The sequence below is a fragment of the Pelodiscus sinensis genome, chromosome 6, assembly GCF_049634645.1.
Source record: "Pelodiscus sinensis isolate JC-2024 chromosome 6, ASM4963464v1, whole genome shotgun sequence".
Lineage (NCBI taxonomy): Eukaryota > Metazoa > Chordata > Testudines > Trionychidae > Pelodiscus > Pelodiscus sinensis.
Window position 1 is genome coordinate 90807272 of NC_134716.1, and position 20204 is coordinate 90827475.

Here is a 20204-nt window from a genome sequence, read left to right on the forward strand (position 1 = left end):
AGTGTTTCAGGTACTGTGCCACTGTTTGGGGGACGGGGGAACAGCCCGCACATTTCCTGGGCCTTGGTGCACAGCTGCAGGATCCCCAGGTACTGGTCCCTGTCCCCTCGCCATGCTCAGACTTCCACAAGTACCCTGCCCCAGCACCCACTGGCACCTTGTCCCCTGCCTCAGGCCCCTGCCCTGGCACTCTGTCCCCTGTCCGAACACCCACAAGCACTCTGTGGAATACAGAATCTTCCAAAAAAAATTGCCCTGTTGTCGGAAAAAATACGTCTAAACTGTGGTTTCAGTTTTGAAATGGCGCTTGTTTGAAACAGCGCCGGGACGTGATTATGCAAATGAAGCTTGGGATATTTAAATCCCTGCTTCATTTGCACTTTGGAAGCGTCTAATTTATATCCCTCTGCCAACAGAGGGGTGTAGTTTAGATGTAGCCTATGTTTGCAGATGATACCAAGCTGGGAAGGCTGGCAAGTGCTTTGGAAGATAGGGTCAAAATTCAAAATGATCTGAACAAACTAGAGAAATGGTTTGAGGTACATAGGATGAAGTTTAATAAGGAGAAATACAAAGCACTCCACTTAGGAAGGAACAATCTGTTTCATGCATTCAGAATGGGAAGTGATTGTCTAGGAATGAATACTGCAGAAAGGGATCCTAGGGGTCATAGAGGACCACAAGCTAAATGAGTTAACAGTGTGACTCTGTTGCAAAAAAACAAAACAAACATGATTCTGAGATGTGTTAACAGGAGTGTTGTGAGCAAGACATAAGAAGTCATTCTGCACTGATTAGGCCTCGATTGGAGTATTGTGTCTAGTTCTGGGCACCCCATTTCAAGAAAGATATGGAGAAATTGGAGAAGGTCCAGTGAAGAGCAACAAAAATGAATAAAGGTCTAGAAAACGAGCTATGAGGCAAGGCAGAAGGAATTGGGCTTGTTTAGTTTGGAAAAGAGAAGATCGAGATGGGACATGATAGCAGTTTTCAGGTATCTAAAAGGGTGTCACCGGGAGGAGGGGAAAATTGTTCTCCTTGGCCTCTGATGATAGGACAAGAAGCAATGGGCTTAAACTGTAGCAAGGGAGGCTTAAGTTGAATATTAGGGAAAACTTTCTAGTTGTCAGGGTGCTTAAACACTGGAATTAATTGGTTAGGGAGGTTGTGGAATCTCCATCACTGGAGATATTTAAGAGCAAGTTAGACAGACATCTATCAGGGATGATATAGACCGTTCTTGGTCCTGCCATGAGGCCAGGGGACAGGACTTGATCTCTCAAGGCCCCTTTCAGTTCTAATATATGATTCCATAACAATATTGCCTTTTCCGAAACCTTCAGTCCTCCCAATGGACCAAGATTGCACTGACCATAGATGAGGCTATTATGGAGGCTTCCAATGAGATTTGGAAGACCCACGCCTGTGCTCTGCCAACCAACAAGCGATCAGATGAAAAGTATTTTGCCCCAACCAAGGGCATGGAATTTTTTATTTTCCCACCTTAGCCTAATTCTTAATGCTGGATGCTGCTCAACACAGGTCCAAGCTTCCTCAGTACAAGAATGCTGTGGTGGACAAGGAAAGTAAATGTATGGACTTTTTTGGCAGGAAGGTATATCATAGAATCATAGACTAGTACTGGAAGGGACCTTGAGAGGTCATCAAGTCCAGACCCCTGCCCTCATGACAGGACCAAATACTGTCTGAACCATTGCTGATAGACATTTATTTAACCTACTCTTAAATATCTCCAGAGATGGAGATTCCACAACCTCCCTGGGCAACTTATTACAGTGTTTGATTATCCTGACAGTTAGGAACTTTTTCCTAATGTCCAACCTAAACCTCCCTTGCTGCAGTTTAAGCCCATTGCTTCTTATTCTAACCTCAGAAGCCAAGATGAACAAGTTTTCTCCCTCCTCCTTATGACACCCTTTTAGATACCTGAAAACTGCTATCACGTCCCCCCTCAATCTTCTCTTTTCTAAACTAAACAAACCCAATTTTTTCAGCCTTCCTTCATAAATCATGTTCTCTAGACCTTTAATCATTTTTGTTGCTCTTCTCTGGACCCTCTCCAATTTCTCCACATCTTCCTTGAAATGCAGTGCCCAAAACTGGACACAATACTCCAACTGAGGCCTAACTAGCGCAGAGTAGAGTGAAAGAAATGCTTCTTTAATACTTCTGCTCCATATCGCCAGTTATTCAGCTCTTTTGTCCAATCATGACTTCAATAATTATACCAGGCTTACTACTCTTATGGAGCACTTACTCAAAGAGACTGATCCTAAAGTTGATCATTCACGAGGGCTACTCATCTCCTAGAATGGCCCTTCAGATTGCACTTGATGTGGCAGGCACAGCAGCCCATTCTATGGCAACTTCTATAATTATGTGGAGGGCCTCATGGCTACAAACCGCTGGAGTCTCACAGGATCTCCAAACTAAAGTGGACTTCCCATTTGATCAACAGAGATTATTTGCTGAAAAGATTGATGAAGTCCTCTCTTCAAACACAGACTGCAGAACTACCCTCCATATCCTCAGTATCCACATAAGCGGTACACGCCCCCATATCAGCATAAGCTGTACATGCCCTGCCATAGGCACCGTGACTTTTCATATTCAGAGATATCAGCACTGGGGACTCGATCAATTGTGAATAAGACAGGAACTCCAGAGAAGGCGTACTCAAAATAGCCACAATTCTAACCAACTGTCAAACAGCAGGTTTGACTCCCTAGTCTAGGGCTTTCACATCCTCCCTGTTATACACCCACATGATCACACGGTCCCCATTGCCCACCACCAACTGAGGCACTTTTACCATCGTTGGGTCACCATTACATCTGATTGTTGAGTTCTCTAGATCATTGCATCTGGCTACACCATATCTTTCATAGCACTACCTCCACCCTCCTCGCCCACCCTGTCCCTCTCAGGGGCCCTTCTGATGAGGATTTACTAAAAGTGGCGGTCCGCTGACTCCTCTCCATTGGCGTAGTGGAAAGGGTACCAAACAAGTTCAGAGGCAAAGTCTTCTATTTTCACTATTTCCTCACGCAGAAAAGAACAAGCAGTTGGAGGCCTATTCTCGATCTCCGAAAACTCAACTGATACCTTCGAAAGTGCTTCAAAATGGTAACAACTCTTACATCTATAATCCCAGTGCTAGACAACAGGGATTGGTTTGCAACTCTCAGCCTCCAGGACGCTTATTTCACATCACCATCCATCCTGCTCACAGGCAGTTCCTTTGGTTCACAGTCGGTGTAGAGCACTTCTAGTATCAAGTACTACCCTTAGGCCTCTCCTCCGCACCCAGAGTATTTTTGAAGACACTTGCGGTAGTGGCAGCACACTTAAGCCAACAAGGCATAATCTTTCCTTACTTCTACGACTGCCTAATAAAGGGCTTATCTTTTGCAGAAACGTACCGCATGATATTCACAGTGAGGCAGTCATTTAATCACTCAGCCTGATAATCAACAACCAAAAATCTATACTCAAGCTGGCAGAAGTCCTGGAATTTATAGGTGCCCAATTGGACTCCATCATAGCATGGGCATACTTGCCTCTTTAAAGGTTCCGCGTGATCCAAGAGCTTGTCATGGTGGTCACCATGAGCTCCACAGTATCAAGTCTTACCTTTCTTCAACTCATGGGCCATATGGCTGCCACAACATATGTAGTCCACCATGCACAACTGCACTTACAGTGCCTCCAGCATTGGCTGGCGTTTAGGTTTAGATTGAACATTAGGAAAAATTTTCTGCCAGAGTAGTTAAACAATGAAATAAATTGCCTAGGCCGTAGAGACACTGTGGAATCTCTGTGTCTGAAGATTTTTAAGAGCCTGTCAGGAATGGTCTAGATGGTGCTTGGTCCTGCCATGAGCATAAGGGACTGGACTTGATGACTTCTTGAGGTTCCTTCCAGTTCTTGTCTGAATCTGTAATTGCTCTGAGCTAGTACGAACATACTGATGTGGCTGGTGCTATAAAAAAAGAAGTTCAAAATATTTAAAACATTGAAAACAAAATTCTTCTGTTCTAGTATAAAGATTTTCCCCTCCAAGTGGTCTGGAAAGGGGCAGAGGGAAAGTAAGGAAACAAATATCAGTTTTAAAATAACACAAATAATCAAGTAATGTATGCATGTAAATAAAGTGGTAATAGCTGTGTTTGTAACATGTAACTCTTAGATGTTGGCTAATGTTGAGATGTATGTTTGCATTATGGACAATCTTCTGAAAGGTGCCTGCAGCTGGAGAGAATTAAACAGGTTTGGGATGCTTGAAAGAGGGACCTATGAATTGGGTTGTCTTTTTTTCATCAGCAGTACAATGTCAAGATCTGGCAGCTGGGAGTCATGGCAGTGGGTAGCACAAGCTGAATGGCAGCGGGGCAGAATCAGCAATTGGCAGGGACAGACCTGATTGTGGCACTTTTCAGCAGTAGTAAGAGGTATACAGCCATTTGATAAAGTAGAGCAAGGAGGAGAAGAAGAGATCAGGAGTTCAGCCATCTACACTTGAGTGCAGTTTATACTCCATCTCAGTATTCCAAGGGATAAGATGGTAGCTCAGAAACGGTGTCACTAAATTGTCATATTTCAGAAACAGGTACGGGCACCTCCTTTGTCACGTGTCAGTTATATAAACTATTTGACCTGCCTTTTATGTTTTAATTGTTGAATTCAGTAGATGTTCCTTATTTGTTTATCTTTCTGTAGAGTGCTCAAAAAAAGCAGGACATCACAGGCTCAGCTCTGGGGATATTGTCCATGTATTGGGTTTGTCATTTCTGTGTCATAGATCTTTCTGCAGGAAATAGAAGCATAGACAATAGATAGTGAGAAAATTTGTGCTAAGGTGATCATATGTAGCTGTTAGCTTGTAATTGTCATGAGGGTTCAATAGATGAATTTAGGAGTTCACCATACTTGGATATTCTGTTATGTTTAACCATAGATTCTCATTTCAGAATTAACTGCTGGGAATCCAGACTGAGATTTGAAATCATGAGTACTATCATCATAGCAAATGGAGAAAATAAGGATTTGTACATCTGTACATCCTGCAGACTTGAGATTCTCTAAACATTCCAAACATTAGTGAAAGTATCCTTCAAGCATAAAAGCTTAATCATTTCTCTGCCACATCGGTAATTATTTGTGACTAGTGGAGAAAAAATGTGTAGGGAACATTTTTCATCATCCCTGTTCACAACACAGGACAGTATCATTCCATTGCTCTCAAAGTAGTGTCAAAACAGAGAGAGACCTGTCTAGTACGACACCCCACAGTCTACAGCCCAAAGTGGCATAGCGTGTAGCTAGGTCTAGTCAATCAAGCTAGCTAGCAGAAAGCGGCATTCAACAGCAAGTGCAAAACAGCTGCAAGTGTGGTTGCAATTTCCTTTTGTTCAGAGAAGCAGAAAAGTGTGCATTCTTTTAGTCCTCCCCAGTCAGCAGGATTCATGAAGCCTAGGATAGACTAAACAGTTCCTCCTTCGTACACTAGCCAGGACCAAGACTGGCTTAAAGGAACACTACCCACATGAAATCTCATCAGTTTTTAAAATGACCTAAAAGCAAATACACACCCTGACACTTGGTTAATGGGACAGGCAATGTATAGATCTGGAAATTAATTTTCAGTGTAGTTTTCTAAGAAAATGAATTTTTTTTCTCTAGTGGATCTAATGGTATATGACCTAGTATTGACAGTACGTGAAGCATCTTGGTCAAGGGTAGAGAGCCAGCTTCTTGACTCTGATACTGATTCACTCTGAATCCTTGTGCAGATCCCTTTACAGCAGCTTCACTTTGGCCACTTTTAAAATCGGGATAAGTAATCATAGAATCATAGAATAATAGGACTGGAAGGGACCTCGAGAGGTCATCGAGTCCAGCCCCCCACCCTCAAGGCAGGATCAAGCTCCGTCTACACCATCCCTGACAGATGTCTATCTAACCTGTTCTTAAATATCTCCAGAGAGGGAGATTCCACCACCTCCCTTGGCAATTTATTCCAATATTTGACCACCCTGACAGTTAGGAATTTTTTCCTAATGTCCAATCTAAACCTCCCCTGCTGCACTTTAAGCCCATTACTCCTTGTCCTGTCCTCAGAAACCAAGAGGAACAAATTTTCGCCTTCCTCCTTGTGACACCCTTTTAGATATTTGAAAACCGCTATCATGTCCCCCCTTAATCTTCTTTTTTCCAAACTAAACAAGCCCAGTTCATGAAGCCTGGCTTCATAGGTCATGTTCTCTAAACCTTTAATCATTCTTGTCGCTCTTCTCTGTACCCTTTCCAATTTCTCCACATCTTTCTTGAAATGTGGCGCCCAGAACTGGACACAGTACTCCAGCTGAGGCCTAACTAGTGCAGAGTAGAGCAGCAGAATGACTTCACGAGTTTTGCTTACAACACACCTGTTGATACAACCTAGAATCATATTTGCTTTTTTTGCAACAGCATCACACTGTTGACTCATATTCAACTTGTGGTCCACTATGACCCCTAGATCCCTTTCCGCCATGCTCCTTCCTAGACAGTCGCTTCCCATCTTGTATGTATGGAACTGATTGTTCCTTCCTAAGTGGAGCACTTTGCATTTCTCTTTATTAAACTTCATCCTGTTTACCTCTGACCATTTCTCTAACTTGCTAAGGTCATTTTGAATTATGTCCCTATCCTCCAAAGAAGTTGCAACCCCACCCAGTTTGGTATCATCTGCAAACTTAATAAGCATACTCTCTATCCCAATATCTACATCATTGATGAAGATATTGAACAGTACGGGTCCCAAAACAGACCCTTGAGGAACTCCGCTTGTTATCCCTTTCCAGCAGGATTTAGAACCGTTAACAACAACTCTCTGACTACGGTTATCCAGCCAATTATGCACCCATCTTATTGTGGCCCTATCTAAGTTATATTTGCCTAGTTTATCAATAAGAATATCATGCGAGACCGTATCAAATGCCTTACTAAAGTCTAGGTATATAACATCCACCGCTTCTCCCTTATCCACAAGGCTTGTTATCTTATCAAAGAAAGCTATCAGATTAGTTTGGCATGACTTGTTCTTCACAAACCCATGCTGGCTATTCCCTATCACTTTATTACCTTCCAAGTGTTTGCATATGATTTCCTTAATTACCTGCTCCATTATCTTCCCTGGGACAGACGTTAAACTGACCGGTCTGTAGTTTCCTGGGTTGTTCTTATTCCCCTTTTTATAGATGGGCACAATATTTGCCCTTTTCCAGTCTTCTGGAATCTCCCCTGTCTGCCATGATTTTTCAAAGATCATAGCTAAAGGCTCAGATACCTCCTCTATCAGCTCCTTGAGTATCCTGGGATGCATTTCATCAGGACCTGGTGACTTGCTGACATCTAACTTTCCTAAGTGATTTTTAACTTGTTCTTTGTGTATCCTATCTTCTAAACTTACCCTCTCTCTGCTTGTATTCACTACGTTAGGCACACCTCCAGACTTCTCGGTGAAGACCGAAACAAAGAAGTCATTGAGCATCTCCGCCATTTCCAAGTTCCCTGTTACTGCTTCTCCTTCCTCACTAAGCAGTGGGCCTACTTCAGGTGTATTGTGACATTAAATTCATTGATAAATGTTACACTTGAATTTACTTCTTGCACTCTGCAGATCAACAGTGTAACTGCTAAGTAATTTTATTACTATTGTCTCATTTTTCTCTCTTTGTTGCCTACGCCCAGGTTGAAATATTCATTCTAGGACTGTTTTTATTTTGATAAAATCCATGCTACCTATCAAAAGGAAATCTATGAAATGAAAGATTGTGGCTTACAATTTAAAAGAACTCAACAACCCTGCAGTCCTTTTTATTGGAACTAGTTGCATCCACTAACATTGTGGGTGAGGTTTTTGTGTCTGAATGAATGGCAGGCACAAACAATAAAAAATGAAGGGCTAATTTTGTGATTTTTTTTCTAGCAAATGTCAAACGGGGCTTTATTTTCTTTTTAATGGCTGAGTGAATGGATGAGGACAGTGTTTGGTACTCTGTGGCACTCTTCTCAAGTGCAGCATTCACTTCACCTGTAAGGCATCGCTCCCTAGGGTGGAGTGAGTATGACAACTGTCTAACATGATGGAACACATACATAGTGGGATCGTATTTAAATTTTATATTGGTACAGAATTAACTCCTTTATTTCTGAATGAAGAAGCAGCCTGAAAACAATGGAATAAAAGTTGTATTTGGTTCTTTGATTATTTTACCTGTATATTTTCCACTAATATAATGGCATTCAAACTGCTTCACATAGTTCACTCTGAACAAATGTCAAGCAGTTTTGCCACAACTTCATTTTTTTTAATTAAAACACCTCCAACAACCTCCCCCTCGCCATGTAGCAGCATAGCAAATAAGAGTTAGATTGAAAATGCCCTCTGAAATATTAGTGCTTCTCTGTCCAGCTCCTTGAACAATGATAAATGACCTGATTCTGAAAACTTGTGTGCAACTTTATTGAAGTCAATTGAACATACAACTGCACATGTTCATACCCATTCTTTAAATGTTTTACACCTTATCATAAGGAGTATTATGCCGACATTAAAATTAAGGTGATGCATTAAATACAGCTTGACCATGTTAAAAATCAATGAAAATAAATGTGAAATTGTGAGAAACAGGAAGGCAGTACTTCAGGGAATTTTCACTGTCTATTTGAGTTTCCATAAAGTAGATGCATAATGGCTAAGGGGTAGCATTAGACCCCAGAGGTGAGGCCGTAACTGCTCCTTTGAAAAATCCCTTTAAAAAGATACTGTCTTAAGTGGCACCTTTAAGAGTTGATACATATTGCAGGAAGTGCCATCAGTTGATCTTGTCTTGTGAACAGCAGAGTAATTTCTGAGATTCAGTAAGTAGCCTAGATACCTGTTGTTGATGATGATGACGAAAGCTATCAAAATACCTTTTATATTTAATGTTAGGTTTTATAAGCTATCAAAATACCTTTTATATTTAATGCAGCATCTAATTAATAACCATCAGTATTGGGACAAACACAGGACCAATCACAGAAGTACCTTGCACAAGTCAAAGAATGTCAGCTTTATTTAAAGCATTAAAATAAAATGGCTAATACAGAATCTTAATTGTGAAAAAACACCTTCCAGAGCAGCATAAGATTTGCTGGCATAAGTGCTCATGTGCGCATTGCTATAGTGGTGGGATATGCTCTCCCGCCAACATTACTACCACCTCTCATTGAACTGGTTTTATTGTGCGGATGAGCAAGCTCTCTCACCTGTTATCATAATATAGCTATGTATGGTCTTATAGGAGCACAGTTGTATTGGTAATGCTACACCCACATAGCTCCCTGCGAGTCACCTGGAGGAAAGTGGGCAGGGAGCGGAGTTAAAACTGGAAAAAGAAAGTATGCATAGTCACAAAAGGAGCAAAGGCTGAGGAGGTTCCTCTCAATAAAGGGTTAATACCATTTTCTTGGCACTCATCCCTATACTATCCAAACATCTCAGTTTAGGAAAACAGGCTTGACAAAATGTTTACCTGGATTCATTTTATAAATTCAGTCTAAAAGTGGCTGGTGTTACGTAAGATATCAATAATGTAAAAAGTAGAAAGTCTGTAACTTGACCAAGGGTTTTCCTTTTATGTTAATTGACTCCTTTGATTTTGCAATATATCAGATGTTGTTGACTGATGTAGAATGATATGTGGTTAGTAATTTCTTGGAGAAGTCTAGGTGGTTACTGGTAATCTCATCCCTTCAGTTCAGAGAAAAGAGGGAAGTAGTGAAACTGCAAAGGACATTATGAATTGATCTGTGCAAGATGACATGAAAAGAAAAAGTTGAGGGCGATGATGGAGGGTCCTTGTGAATCCCAGTTATTACTCAACATTTGTAATGTATCCCAGTATTACTCGTTCTTGGCAGCTAGCACTGTGTTCCCGAGTTCCTGCATTACATGCTGGCCTGCTAGAAATTGCTGTCTGGAAAATCAGCCTAGATGCAAAGCAACTCTGGATGGGAGAATTGTTTCCTGTGTAACATACTTATCATGGAGGTCCTTCAGTAAAGCAAACCAGGGATTTGTGTTTTTCTATTCATTTGGTGCCAAATAGTCTGGAGCTTGTACAGTTTTTCTCTAAAAAGTCTGCAGTGTATTAGGGTGATGAGTTAGAAGAACTTTTCCTATAGGTTGGCAAAGTAGTTTTAGAGGTTGCAAATCTTCCAACTTGTGCGCAAAATTTTACACCATTAAATAAACATGAAAAATAAAGTACAAATTTTCTGCTCTTTCTGCTAACCTTCATTTTTTTAAAAGTTTTCTGCCAGACTAAAAATAGTATTTTCTCTCTCTCCCTAACCTATATATTTTAATGGGAAGTGCTGCTCATAGTCAGTCACACATGAAGGATAAAGGATATGAATTTACAGCCAAACCTATATATTTCCCCCCTATAGGTTTGGTACAGCACAAAAAGCAAGCATGTCTTCCAGAGCGGTTAATCTTAGCTGTGGAAGAAAATCTTACTTCAGAAAGAGGGAAGACGATTTAGCTTGTGTGATTTATCATTCTTCTGAAGTTTTCTTTTTCTTCCTTGCACCCACATTTTCTGGTGTTAGTCCAAACCATGTGTTAGATTTCAAGTGTGATCTTGGAATATATGCATTAAATGTACATTCTACTATGAGCCTCCATAAACAATATATATTTGTCAGCTGTAGTGGAAGAATATATTGTGCTTCTGCTAGATTATTGCTTTTGAGAGAACTTTTCCCACAAAGAATGACTTTTGCACTCTGTCACCTTAGTGGAGTGAACAGTTAATTTTCTAAGACCATCCCACATGGATTTTGTCCGATTACCCTAGTGTACAATAGATGTCACTAACATAATGCATTAATACAATCACTTTCTCATAAAAACAAAACAAAATTAAGGATAAAAAAGGAATAAACATTGCTAGGTTGAATTGAATTTAGGAGCACATTGTCTTTAGCAGTAAATATGTTCTCTAGTCCAAAACAATTTTAAAAAGTGTAGTAAGAATTTATTTTAATAAGCAAGCAATACTGCTTATTTGGGGAGGATATACGGAAATAAATATTATTTAGAAAAACTATAAAAATGCCAAGCAGAAAATTTTCTGTGGCAATTCACTTCAGATATAAAGAATTTTATTTTAGATCATTTCAAAAGGATAAGAACTTTTAGTAAAATAAGCTGTTCATTGTGCTCAGTACTTTTGATAAAAAAGAGATAAATTCTAACTTCTGAGCAGCTTAGTTACTCTTCATGAATGAGAACAGTTGCACAACACTAAGTAGGAATTCAGGAACAAGTAAAAAATTAATTATAAAAACTATGCAGTGTTAAGGGTTGCTGTCTTGCACTATATGTAACCAGAAAGGAATCTCTCCACTCTGAAACTTTTGTGAAACTGCTGGTGAGGTTCCAGTTCATGTGTATCTTAGTCAAAATAAACAAAATGTCAGATAACAGGGGATTAAGATAAATTATGATAATGTGATAATATTTTATGACCTGTACATTTTCCCAGTTTGTTTTGACCAGTCTTAATTTTTTAGGAGTAGACTACTCACATAATTTCCCAGGGTGGTTCCTAAGCTAGTAGAAACAGCTAAAGCAGCAGCCAAAGCAGGCTTGATGCACTGAACTGAGGTGGGTAAAATAAGGCACTTTCAGGGCTACAATTCCAATAGCCCACAATTTCCTATCTGAGACCCCCTGCACATACACACACTCTGGGGATAATAGGATCCAGGTGATGCCTCTCTCCTCCCTTCCTGCCATTTGGCCTTGGGTGTGAGTGCATGTGTGAAAAATTACAGCAAGGACCTAGTCACTGATTCTAGCTGGTAGGACCAATTGCAGCAGCAGCTAAAGAAGGGACCATTCAGGGAACTATCTGTTGTTTCTGACTAGATTTTCTCTGCCTTTTGCTGCTTGGTTCTTTGCTTGAACCCTCTCCCTCACAGTTTCTTCACCTCGGCCTCATTGTGCACATACCTCTTTTATCTCACTCACCCCTCTGATTATCAGTATCCCCCTTTCTTCCCTGTTTCTTTTTTGAACTCATCTCCCCCCCCCCCCGCATCTGAACAAAAGAGAAGTGGCAAACCGCTTAGTGTCATCATTACATTATTCACTATGCTTGTGTGTTCATCTCCTGGTCATCTCCAGATCATCTGAATGGTTTGTTCCACACAGGGCCTGCTACTCCTCTGTGTCTGTACCTAGCACAGCATAATAGTGTCCCATTCTTCATTAGTTCTTAGGTGCAACCATAATAAATGTGATTAGATTGAAGAAATCTCATTCAGTGTTTATAAATAAGGTTACAATTTAGTTATAGGTATTTTTAGTCAAAAGTCATGGACAGATCACAGGCAGTAAATAAAAATTCAGAGCCTTTGAATTATACCATAAATACCTGTTCTTTGAGTTACTTGCTCATGTCCATTCAGTGTCGGTGTGTGTGCCTTCCATATACACTGGCATCACAAGTTTTTCCCTGCCTAAGCAATACCTGGGGTCCCAGCATTCCCTGGAGTGGTGCACACATGTATTACTATATGACACTTCCCGGCCTCTCCCTCCCTCAGTTCCTTCTTGCTGCCAGTGACTGTTGCACCCTTAGCTGTAGTTAGCATTTCCCTTAATCCTATTGTTTAGTTAGGTACCTGTAAATAGCTTTGTGGACTTTGATTCTTTCTAAAGACATTGCCTGGGAAATAAGGAGAAAATTTGTTCCTCTTGGTTTCTGAGGACAGGACAAGGAGTAATGGGCTTAAAGTGCAGCAGGGGAGGTTTAGATTGGATATTAGGAAAAAATTCCTGTCAGGGTGGTCAAATATTGGAATAAATTGCCAAGGGAGGTGGTGGAATCTCCCTCTCTGGAGATATTTAAGAACAGGTTAGATAGACATCTGTCAGGGATGGTGTAGGTGGAGCTTGGTCCTGCCTTGAGGGCTGGGGGCTGGACTCGATGACCTCTTGAGGTCCCTTCCAGTCCTATTATTCTATGATTCTATGAAACAGCATGCCTGCTCACTGGCTTCAAAGCTTGCTCCTTGTGCTGCAGGTCCATGCCAGTCAGCAATATGTGTGCTGATTGTCTTCCTTGCCTGGGGAAGGACACGTTTTGGAGAGTGTCACATTTGCAGATTCTTCCATCCCCAAACAATTAAAGGAGTATTTGTCTCGGGGCATTGTTAATGGAGTCTGCCCTCACTCTGCAAAATCACGGTGCATCAGTACACAGCATGCCTCCAATGTTGGCAGCTCAGGATGTTTGATGCCACCAGCACAGGTGAAGCGCCCAAGGAATGTAAGGACAAAGGGAAGAAGGGTGATCAGTTGGCTGATAGGCAGCAGGAGAAGGCCCAGGCAGCACTAAACTCCCCTATCTTGTCACCATACCCTGTGTTGGAGGTCCATCTTTCCTCTGCATCAGAGGCCTTCCAGGCTGCCCAAGACATATTGGCCATGCCTATAACATCACCCCTGGCACCGCCTGCACCTCGGCATAGAGGGAAGCTACCATTTGGCCCTCAGTCACCGAGTAGAGCCAGGTCCTGCTCTCCTCCTCAGTCCAAGAGGAGAGTGTCGCAAAGGTCTGTAACAGCGAAACCCCCTGGCATCAGCAGCACCAAAGGGTGAGTTGATCCCCTTGCTTGTCCTGTTGACCCAGGGATGCCTCTCTACATCCGTGGCACCATTCACTGCACTGATGCTGCTCACCAGCACTGAGCTAGTCTAGCCATTGTGACATGTCTTGTCAGTCCTGATACCCCTCATGGCACTGAGGTGCCCCTTTTTGATGCCGAATCCCTATGCACAAGGAGTAGATCCTCCAAACACTGCAGCCTTTGGAAGGATGTAAGGTGCTCCTGGTAACTGAGGTCTCTGTCAGTAGTGGAGTCCCAGTACCGGGCAGTTGCCCTACAGGTAGTTTGAACTAGGGCTTTATTTCAAACTACCGTGTCCCTGCCGCGTGTAGACGCGGGCAGTTAGTCCATACTTGTAAATTTCAAAAATGGCGACCGGCCGGGAAGATGCAAATCAAATGTGGGATATTTAAATCCCAGGCTTGATTTGCAACTTCGAATGCCTACATTAGCCTCCCTAGTTTGAATTAGGGGACTAGTGTAGACATACCCTTTATGGCTTGGCCCTCTAGGCAGAAGAGATGCAGGAGCCCTTGGACTCTCATTGTTTGGAGTCCTGGGACAGGCAGGCCCCATCAGAGTGACCTTACCCCTACATAAGGTGGTAGCCAAGATTGTCAAAGCCTTGTGGCAGACTCACTCCTCTATTCCATCAATAGCAAAGAGGACAGAGAGGAAATAGTTTGTCCCTGCCAGAGACCATGAATACCTTTATATCCACCCACCTCCGAATTCCCTAGTGGTTGAATCTGTTAACAATAGGGAATGCAAAGGCCAGTCCGCCCCCACTCCCAAGAATAAAGACTCCAAACACCTGGACTTGTTTGTCAGAAAGCTTTATTCTTTGGTCAATTTCTAGCTGAGGTTGGAGAACCATCAGGTGGTGTTTGTCCAATATGAGGCTAACACGTGGCCAAATTTGAGTCCTCCTTCCCGGACAGCCCACGTAGAGAGTTAAAGGCTCTGGTGGCCATGGCAGCGCTACAGGCGGCTTTGGAAGTGGCAGACTCAGTGGTTTGTTCCATGGCATCAGCTCTCTCTATGCAACGGGCAGCTTGTCTTCTTCTTTTGGGCCTTTCTTCAGAGGTACAGAACTCCATACAGGACCTGTCCTTTGACATGGGTGCCCTGTTTGCAGAGCAGATAGATAATAAGGTGCATGGGCTTAAAGACTTCCACAACACATTAAAGTACCTGGGCTTGTACATCTCTGGGACTGAGAGGAGGAAGTTCAAGCCTCACTCCTTTCAACCAAAGTGCCACTATTTCAAGCCAAGCCCTTCGATACAACCGCATCTGCTCTAATCCCACAGACAGAGACCAGAAACTTCAGGATCTCTACCAAGCATTTATAAACCTCAACTACCCACCCGGAGAAATAAAAAAGCAATTTGAAAGAGCCAAACGAATACCTAGAAACCATCTACTACAAGATAGACCCAAGAAAACCAACAATAGAACACCACTTGTCATCACCTACAGCTCCCAACTTAAACCTGTCCAACACATTATCAATAGATTACAGCCTATACTGGAACAGGACACTAAACTCCAAGAAGCTTTGGGAGACAGACCCATAGTCTCCTATAGACAACCACCTAACCTCAAGATGATTCTTACCAACAACCACAGGACATAACACACTAATACCAACCCTGGTACTTTCCCTTGCAACAAACCCCGCTGCCAGCTTTGTCCACATATTCACTCTGCTGACACCATTATTGGGCCTAACCAAGTGAGTTATAAGATCAAGAATACATATTCCTGCGCCTCCAGAAATATAATCTATGCTATCATGTGCCGAAAGTGTCCGTCTGCTATGTACATTGGACAAACGTCTCAGACACTTCGCCAAAGAATCAATGCCCACAAAACAGACATTAGACAGGATCACAAAGAAAAAACAGTTGCTTGTCATTTCAACCAGAAAGGACACTGTCTGAATGACCTGCTAACCTGCATCCTACTTCAGAAGACATTCAAATCTGCACTTGAAAGGGAATCCTCTGAACTGGCATTCATGCTAAAATTCGACACTCTCCACATGGGACTTAACAAAGACCCCAGCTATCGTACCCATTACAAAGATAGCTTCCCCCATTATCACCTCTAATTCTATTAACTCACAGACATCTCCCCTTCCCCACCTCTAATATCATTAACTCACTGGCATTCACCTCCTCCCCCCCCCCCACATCCTCCTTCTGTTCTGTAATGTGATTTGTCCTTTTCATGTGTGTTCATTTTTTTTTAAATTGTATCCTTTGGTATATATGGTTGTGACTATTTTCTTCCATTATTTGATCTGAGGAAGTGGGTCTGGCCCACGAAAGCTCATCATCTAATAAACCATCTTGTTAGTCTTTAAAGTGCTACATAGACCTGTATTTTGTTTCAGCTACACCAGACTAACACGGCTACATTTCTACCACTATTTCAAGCAGGATACTGCCCCCACACTTGCCTGAAGTCTTTCAAAAGGAAGCGGGGCTGTGATCTGGCCAGCCATCAACTAACCAGTCCAAGCTGCAGACACATTTTGAGAATGCGCCAAAGGACGGCATACTGACTCCACCTGTTTTTCTCCAGATTCCACTCTTTCCTCCCAGTCTGAAAGGGTTTTAACTCAGACTGCTGAGTCCTAGCCATAATCCAGCATGGCTACACCCTCCAGCTTTCCTGTCCACCACTTTCCCACTCACCTTCCCTGTCTTTCTTCAGGGACTCTTCTCACAAGTACCTCCTCAAAGAGGAGTTGTCCCAGATGGGAGCAGTGGAGAGGATACCACCGGATTTCGAGAATAAAGGCTTCTATGTCCACTATTTCCTGATTTCCCAAGGCCAAAAGCGGCTTACAACCTATACTGGACTTCTGCAGCCTCAACAAGTACCTGGTCTACCTCAAGTTCTACATGGTCTTTCTAATCTCCATCATCCCCGATCTGGATCCCGGGGACAGGTATGCCACCCTCGACCTCAAGGGTACGTACTTTCATATTGCAATCTTTGAGGGTCACAGACACTTACAGAGGTTCACAGTGGGTGCAAACTACTACCAGTTTTCTGTGCTGCCTTCTAGCCTGTCCATGGCTCCCAGGGATTTCACCAAGTGCATGCTGGTGGTAGTGGCGTACCTGAGATGTCATGGACTGCAGGTGTATCCTTACCCGGACGACGCTCTCATCTAAGGTCCCTCAAGGCTCAAGGTCCAACACTATGTGGGTCTCCTTTTTGGACATGTGCTGCTGCCTCAGCCCCCTAATAAACAAAAAGAAGTCATTGTTAGTGCCAACCTAGTGGATAGATTTAATTGGGGGCTGTCCTGGATTCTACCCAGGCCAAGGCATCGCTCCCTCAAGAGGTTCGAGGTCCTGTCGACCCTTCTGCAACAGCTCGCTCATGCACCCATGACCATGGAGAGGATGTGTCTGCAGGTTCTGGGGCACATGGCTGCCAGTACGTATGTCATGCCCCTTGCTAGGCTCAGGATGAGACCTCTTTACTGTGGCTAGCATGTATTTACATGCCAGCCAGACTCCTGAAAGAGCAGTGACAGTCCTGCATCATGTCCTGTGGACCCTAGAGTGGTGGACCAGGGTAGAACACATCATGTCCAGCACCCCCTTCCATTCACAACTACACTCGAGAGCTAGTCACCAATGCTTTGGACTGTGGCTGAGGGGTCTACAAGGTGGGTACCTTTGGACCCAGGAGGAGTGGTCTGTGGAAGAAAAAGCACTCCATATGACTATAAAGGAGCGCAGAACAGTCAGAAACATGTGCAAGGTGTTTCTTCCTCACTTCATGGGTAGGGCAGTGCACGACAGTACCACCACCATGAACTATATCAATAAGCAGGGGAATTATGTGTGCTTCACAGAATTGTGCTGAAGACACGTCACCTTCCAGGGGTTGTGCAACAGAGTTGCGGACCCTCTCAGCAGAGAATTCTCCTCTCACCATGAGTGGGCTCTTCATGCCAAGATGGCTGCCCCTCCCTTTTCTGAGTGGGACTCTCCACAAGTAGACCTCTTTGTGATGAAAGACAATGTGAGATGCAGCAGATTCTTTTTCTGGTTTGGTCTTGAGCGGGGCTTCCTGCCAGATGCATTCCTCTTTGGGGGTTGGAGGGCCTCCTATATGCTTTCCCTCCATTTCCCTTCATTGGCAAAGCCTTGCAGAAAGCCAAGAGGGACAAGGCAACAATGATTCTCATTGTGCTGACCTGGCCTCGCCAGCATTGGTTTGGGACACTTATGAGCTTAGGATCCTGTGCACCCAGATGGCTGCCGCTGCAACTGGTCCTGTTGTCACAGGACCATGGACATCTCCTGCACTCAAACCTCAGACCCCAGCATCTGACCACATGGTTACTCCATGGTTGAACCCTCCATGGCATATTTGGGCGAGTTTCAGAGAGTTCTCCTTGAGAGCAGAAAACTGTTGACATGGTCTACCTATGTTGCAAAATGGACACGGTTTTCTGCATGGGCGCAACAGTGGGAAATCATCCCATCTGAGGCTTTCCTTCAGCAGATCCTGGATTACCTCCTCCTCCTGAAAAAACAGGGGCTAGGTCTAGCCACAGTCAGCGTCCACCGAGTGGGCATTCCTGTGGTTCATTTGCACTTCCAAGACTGTTCTGTTTTCTTACATGACATCACATCCCGCTTCCTGAAGGTCTCGAATGGCTCTTCGGGGTCCTTTCCCACAGTGAGACTTGAACCTTGTCTTGGTCAGGCTCACAGGACCGCTGTTTGAGCCTCTTGCCATGTGCCCCCTCTCGTTGCTCTCTTTCAAGGTGGCCTTCCTAGTCATGATTACATTGGCTAGAAGAGTGTCCAAGATCTCGGCTTTGACATTAGAACCTCTGTATACCTGGTTCTTCTAGGACAAGGTCCAACTGTGGCCTTATCTGGCCTTCCCTTCCCAAAGTAGGCTTTGCCTTTCACTTGGATCAGGACATTTTCCTGCCAGTCTTTTATCCCAAGCCTCATGCAAACAGTGAGCAGAGACATCTCCATGTGCTGGATATCTGGAGGGCACTGTCATTCTACTTAGAATTGTAGGTCATTCTGGTAGCTGGACTGTGAGGCAAGAAGACATAAGCCATTTTCTAGAACACACTGGTTCACATTTCTCTTTCATTCAGGAGCCAGGCTGTAATAGAAATGTCTCCTACTTCTGTTCTAATCCAAACTGAACACAACTATTGTATTTGCCAAAATATAACAGGAAGAAAAACATGTTTGATTGTTGGCTTGACTGGTTACTCTGGGTACCTTCATTGAAATTATGCTAAGACAAGTAAGGAGTAGGGTGTGCAATGAAACAGACAGAAGGGCAAGAACAATTTACCTTTTACAATTTTACATAAGGTCTTATACATCTCTATAGTCTATCAGAGGTTGAAACTCTAATTTGGCTCTCTTTGTGCCATATGCAGATTGAGTGAGGAGTTTCCCTGTATCGTCCCAGGCTCTCAAAATGGATTGCCTCTTGTAACTGTATGTGCTATGAGTTGAGCCCCGCCTCCAGTGCTGATCAGGGCCTACTCTACTAGAGCTTAAGCTTCATTGCATGCTAACCTCTTGTATGTTCCAATCCAAGATATCTGCCAACCAGTGGTGTGGTCATCTGCATACTTCATACTATGCCATCACGGACCAAGCTAAGGAGGCCACTGCATTTGGCAGAGCTGTTCTGCAGTCTGCATGTCCTTCATGCCTACTCACCTTCACAGACATTACTTCTAGTCACCTATGTTGAGTGGACATGAACAAGCAGTCAGAGAAGAAAAGAGAGTTACTTGTTCCATAACTGGTGCTCTTAGAGATGTGTTGCTCATGTCCATTCAGCTTCCCAGCTGCCTTGCTTCTGTCGAAGTTCTGGCAAGAAGAAACTGAGGAGGGAGGGGCCAGGGAGTGTTCTGTATAGTGAGGCATATGTGTGCCACTCCAGGGGTGCTGGGGCCCAGCCTCTATCGGTACTGCTTAGGGAAAAACTTTTGTGCCAGTACATATGGCGAGCACACACATTTGTGTTGAATGGACATGTGCAACACATCTCAAAGAACACCAGTTACAGAACAGGTAACTGTCCTTTACCTACCTTTTTGTAACTGTTGTACTTAAAGATATATTGCTCTTGTCCATTCCATTACCCACCACCGTAAACCTGTGTCTGAGTTGCCAGCAAGAAAGAAATGAGATGACATACTGGCGGTGGCACCTGATATAACAGCACAAGTGCAGCATTCAGCAAGTGCCACAGCAGACCCTATAGATGTTGCAAAGGCAAAAATCTCTGATGACTGTGCCTGTGAGTGGTGCATATACCTAGAATGGAATGGACAAGAACAACAGTTACAGAAATGTAGGAAACCTTTTTTTCTTCAGGCTTTCACAAGAGTGTACCATTGGTGCAGCTGAAGAAACATTCTCCTTTTCCTGTCTGTGAATGAATGA

At 43.2% G+C, this 20204-nt stretch overlaps 1 protein-coding gene and 1 long non-coding RNA gene across 3 annotated transcripts in view; one reads left to right on the forward strand and one right to left on the reverse strand.

The window, feature by feature from the left end:
* Positions 1–20204, forward strand: part of LOC142829941 (uncharacterized) — a 90244-nt gene that overhangs the window by 45143 nt on the left and 24897 nt on the right. The gene's annotated exons all lie outside the window — the stretch shown is intronic.
* Positions 16917–20204, reverse strand: part of CWC27 (CWC27 spliceosome associated cyclophilin) — a 226962-nt gene continuing 223674 nt past the window's right edge. The window contains exon 14 of the mRNA XM_075932399.1: positions 16917–16995. Within this exon, the coding sequence (XP_075788514.1) occupies positions 16932–16995 (64 nt within the window). The 3' untranslated portion in view covers positions 16917–16931. The remainder of the gene's footprint in view (positions 16996–20204) is intronic.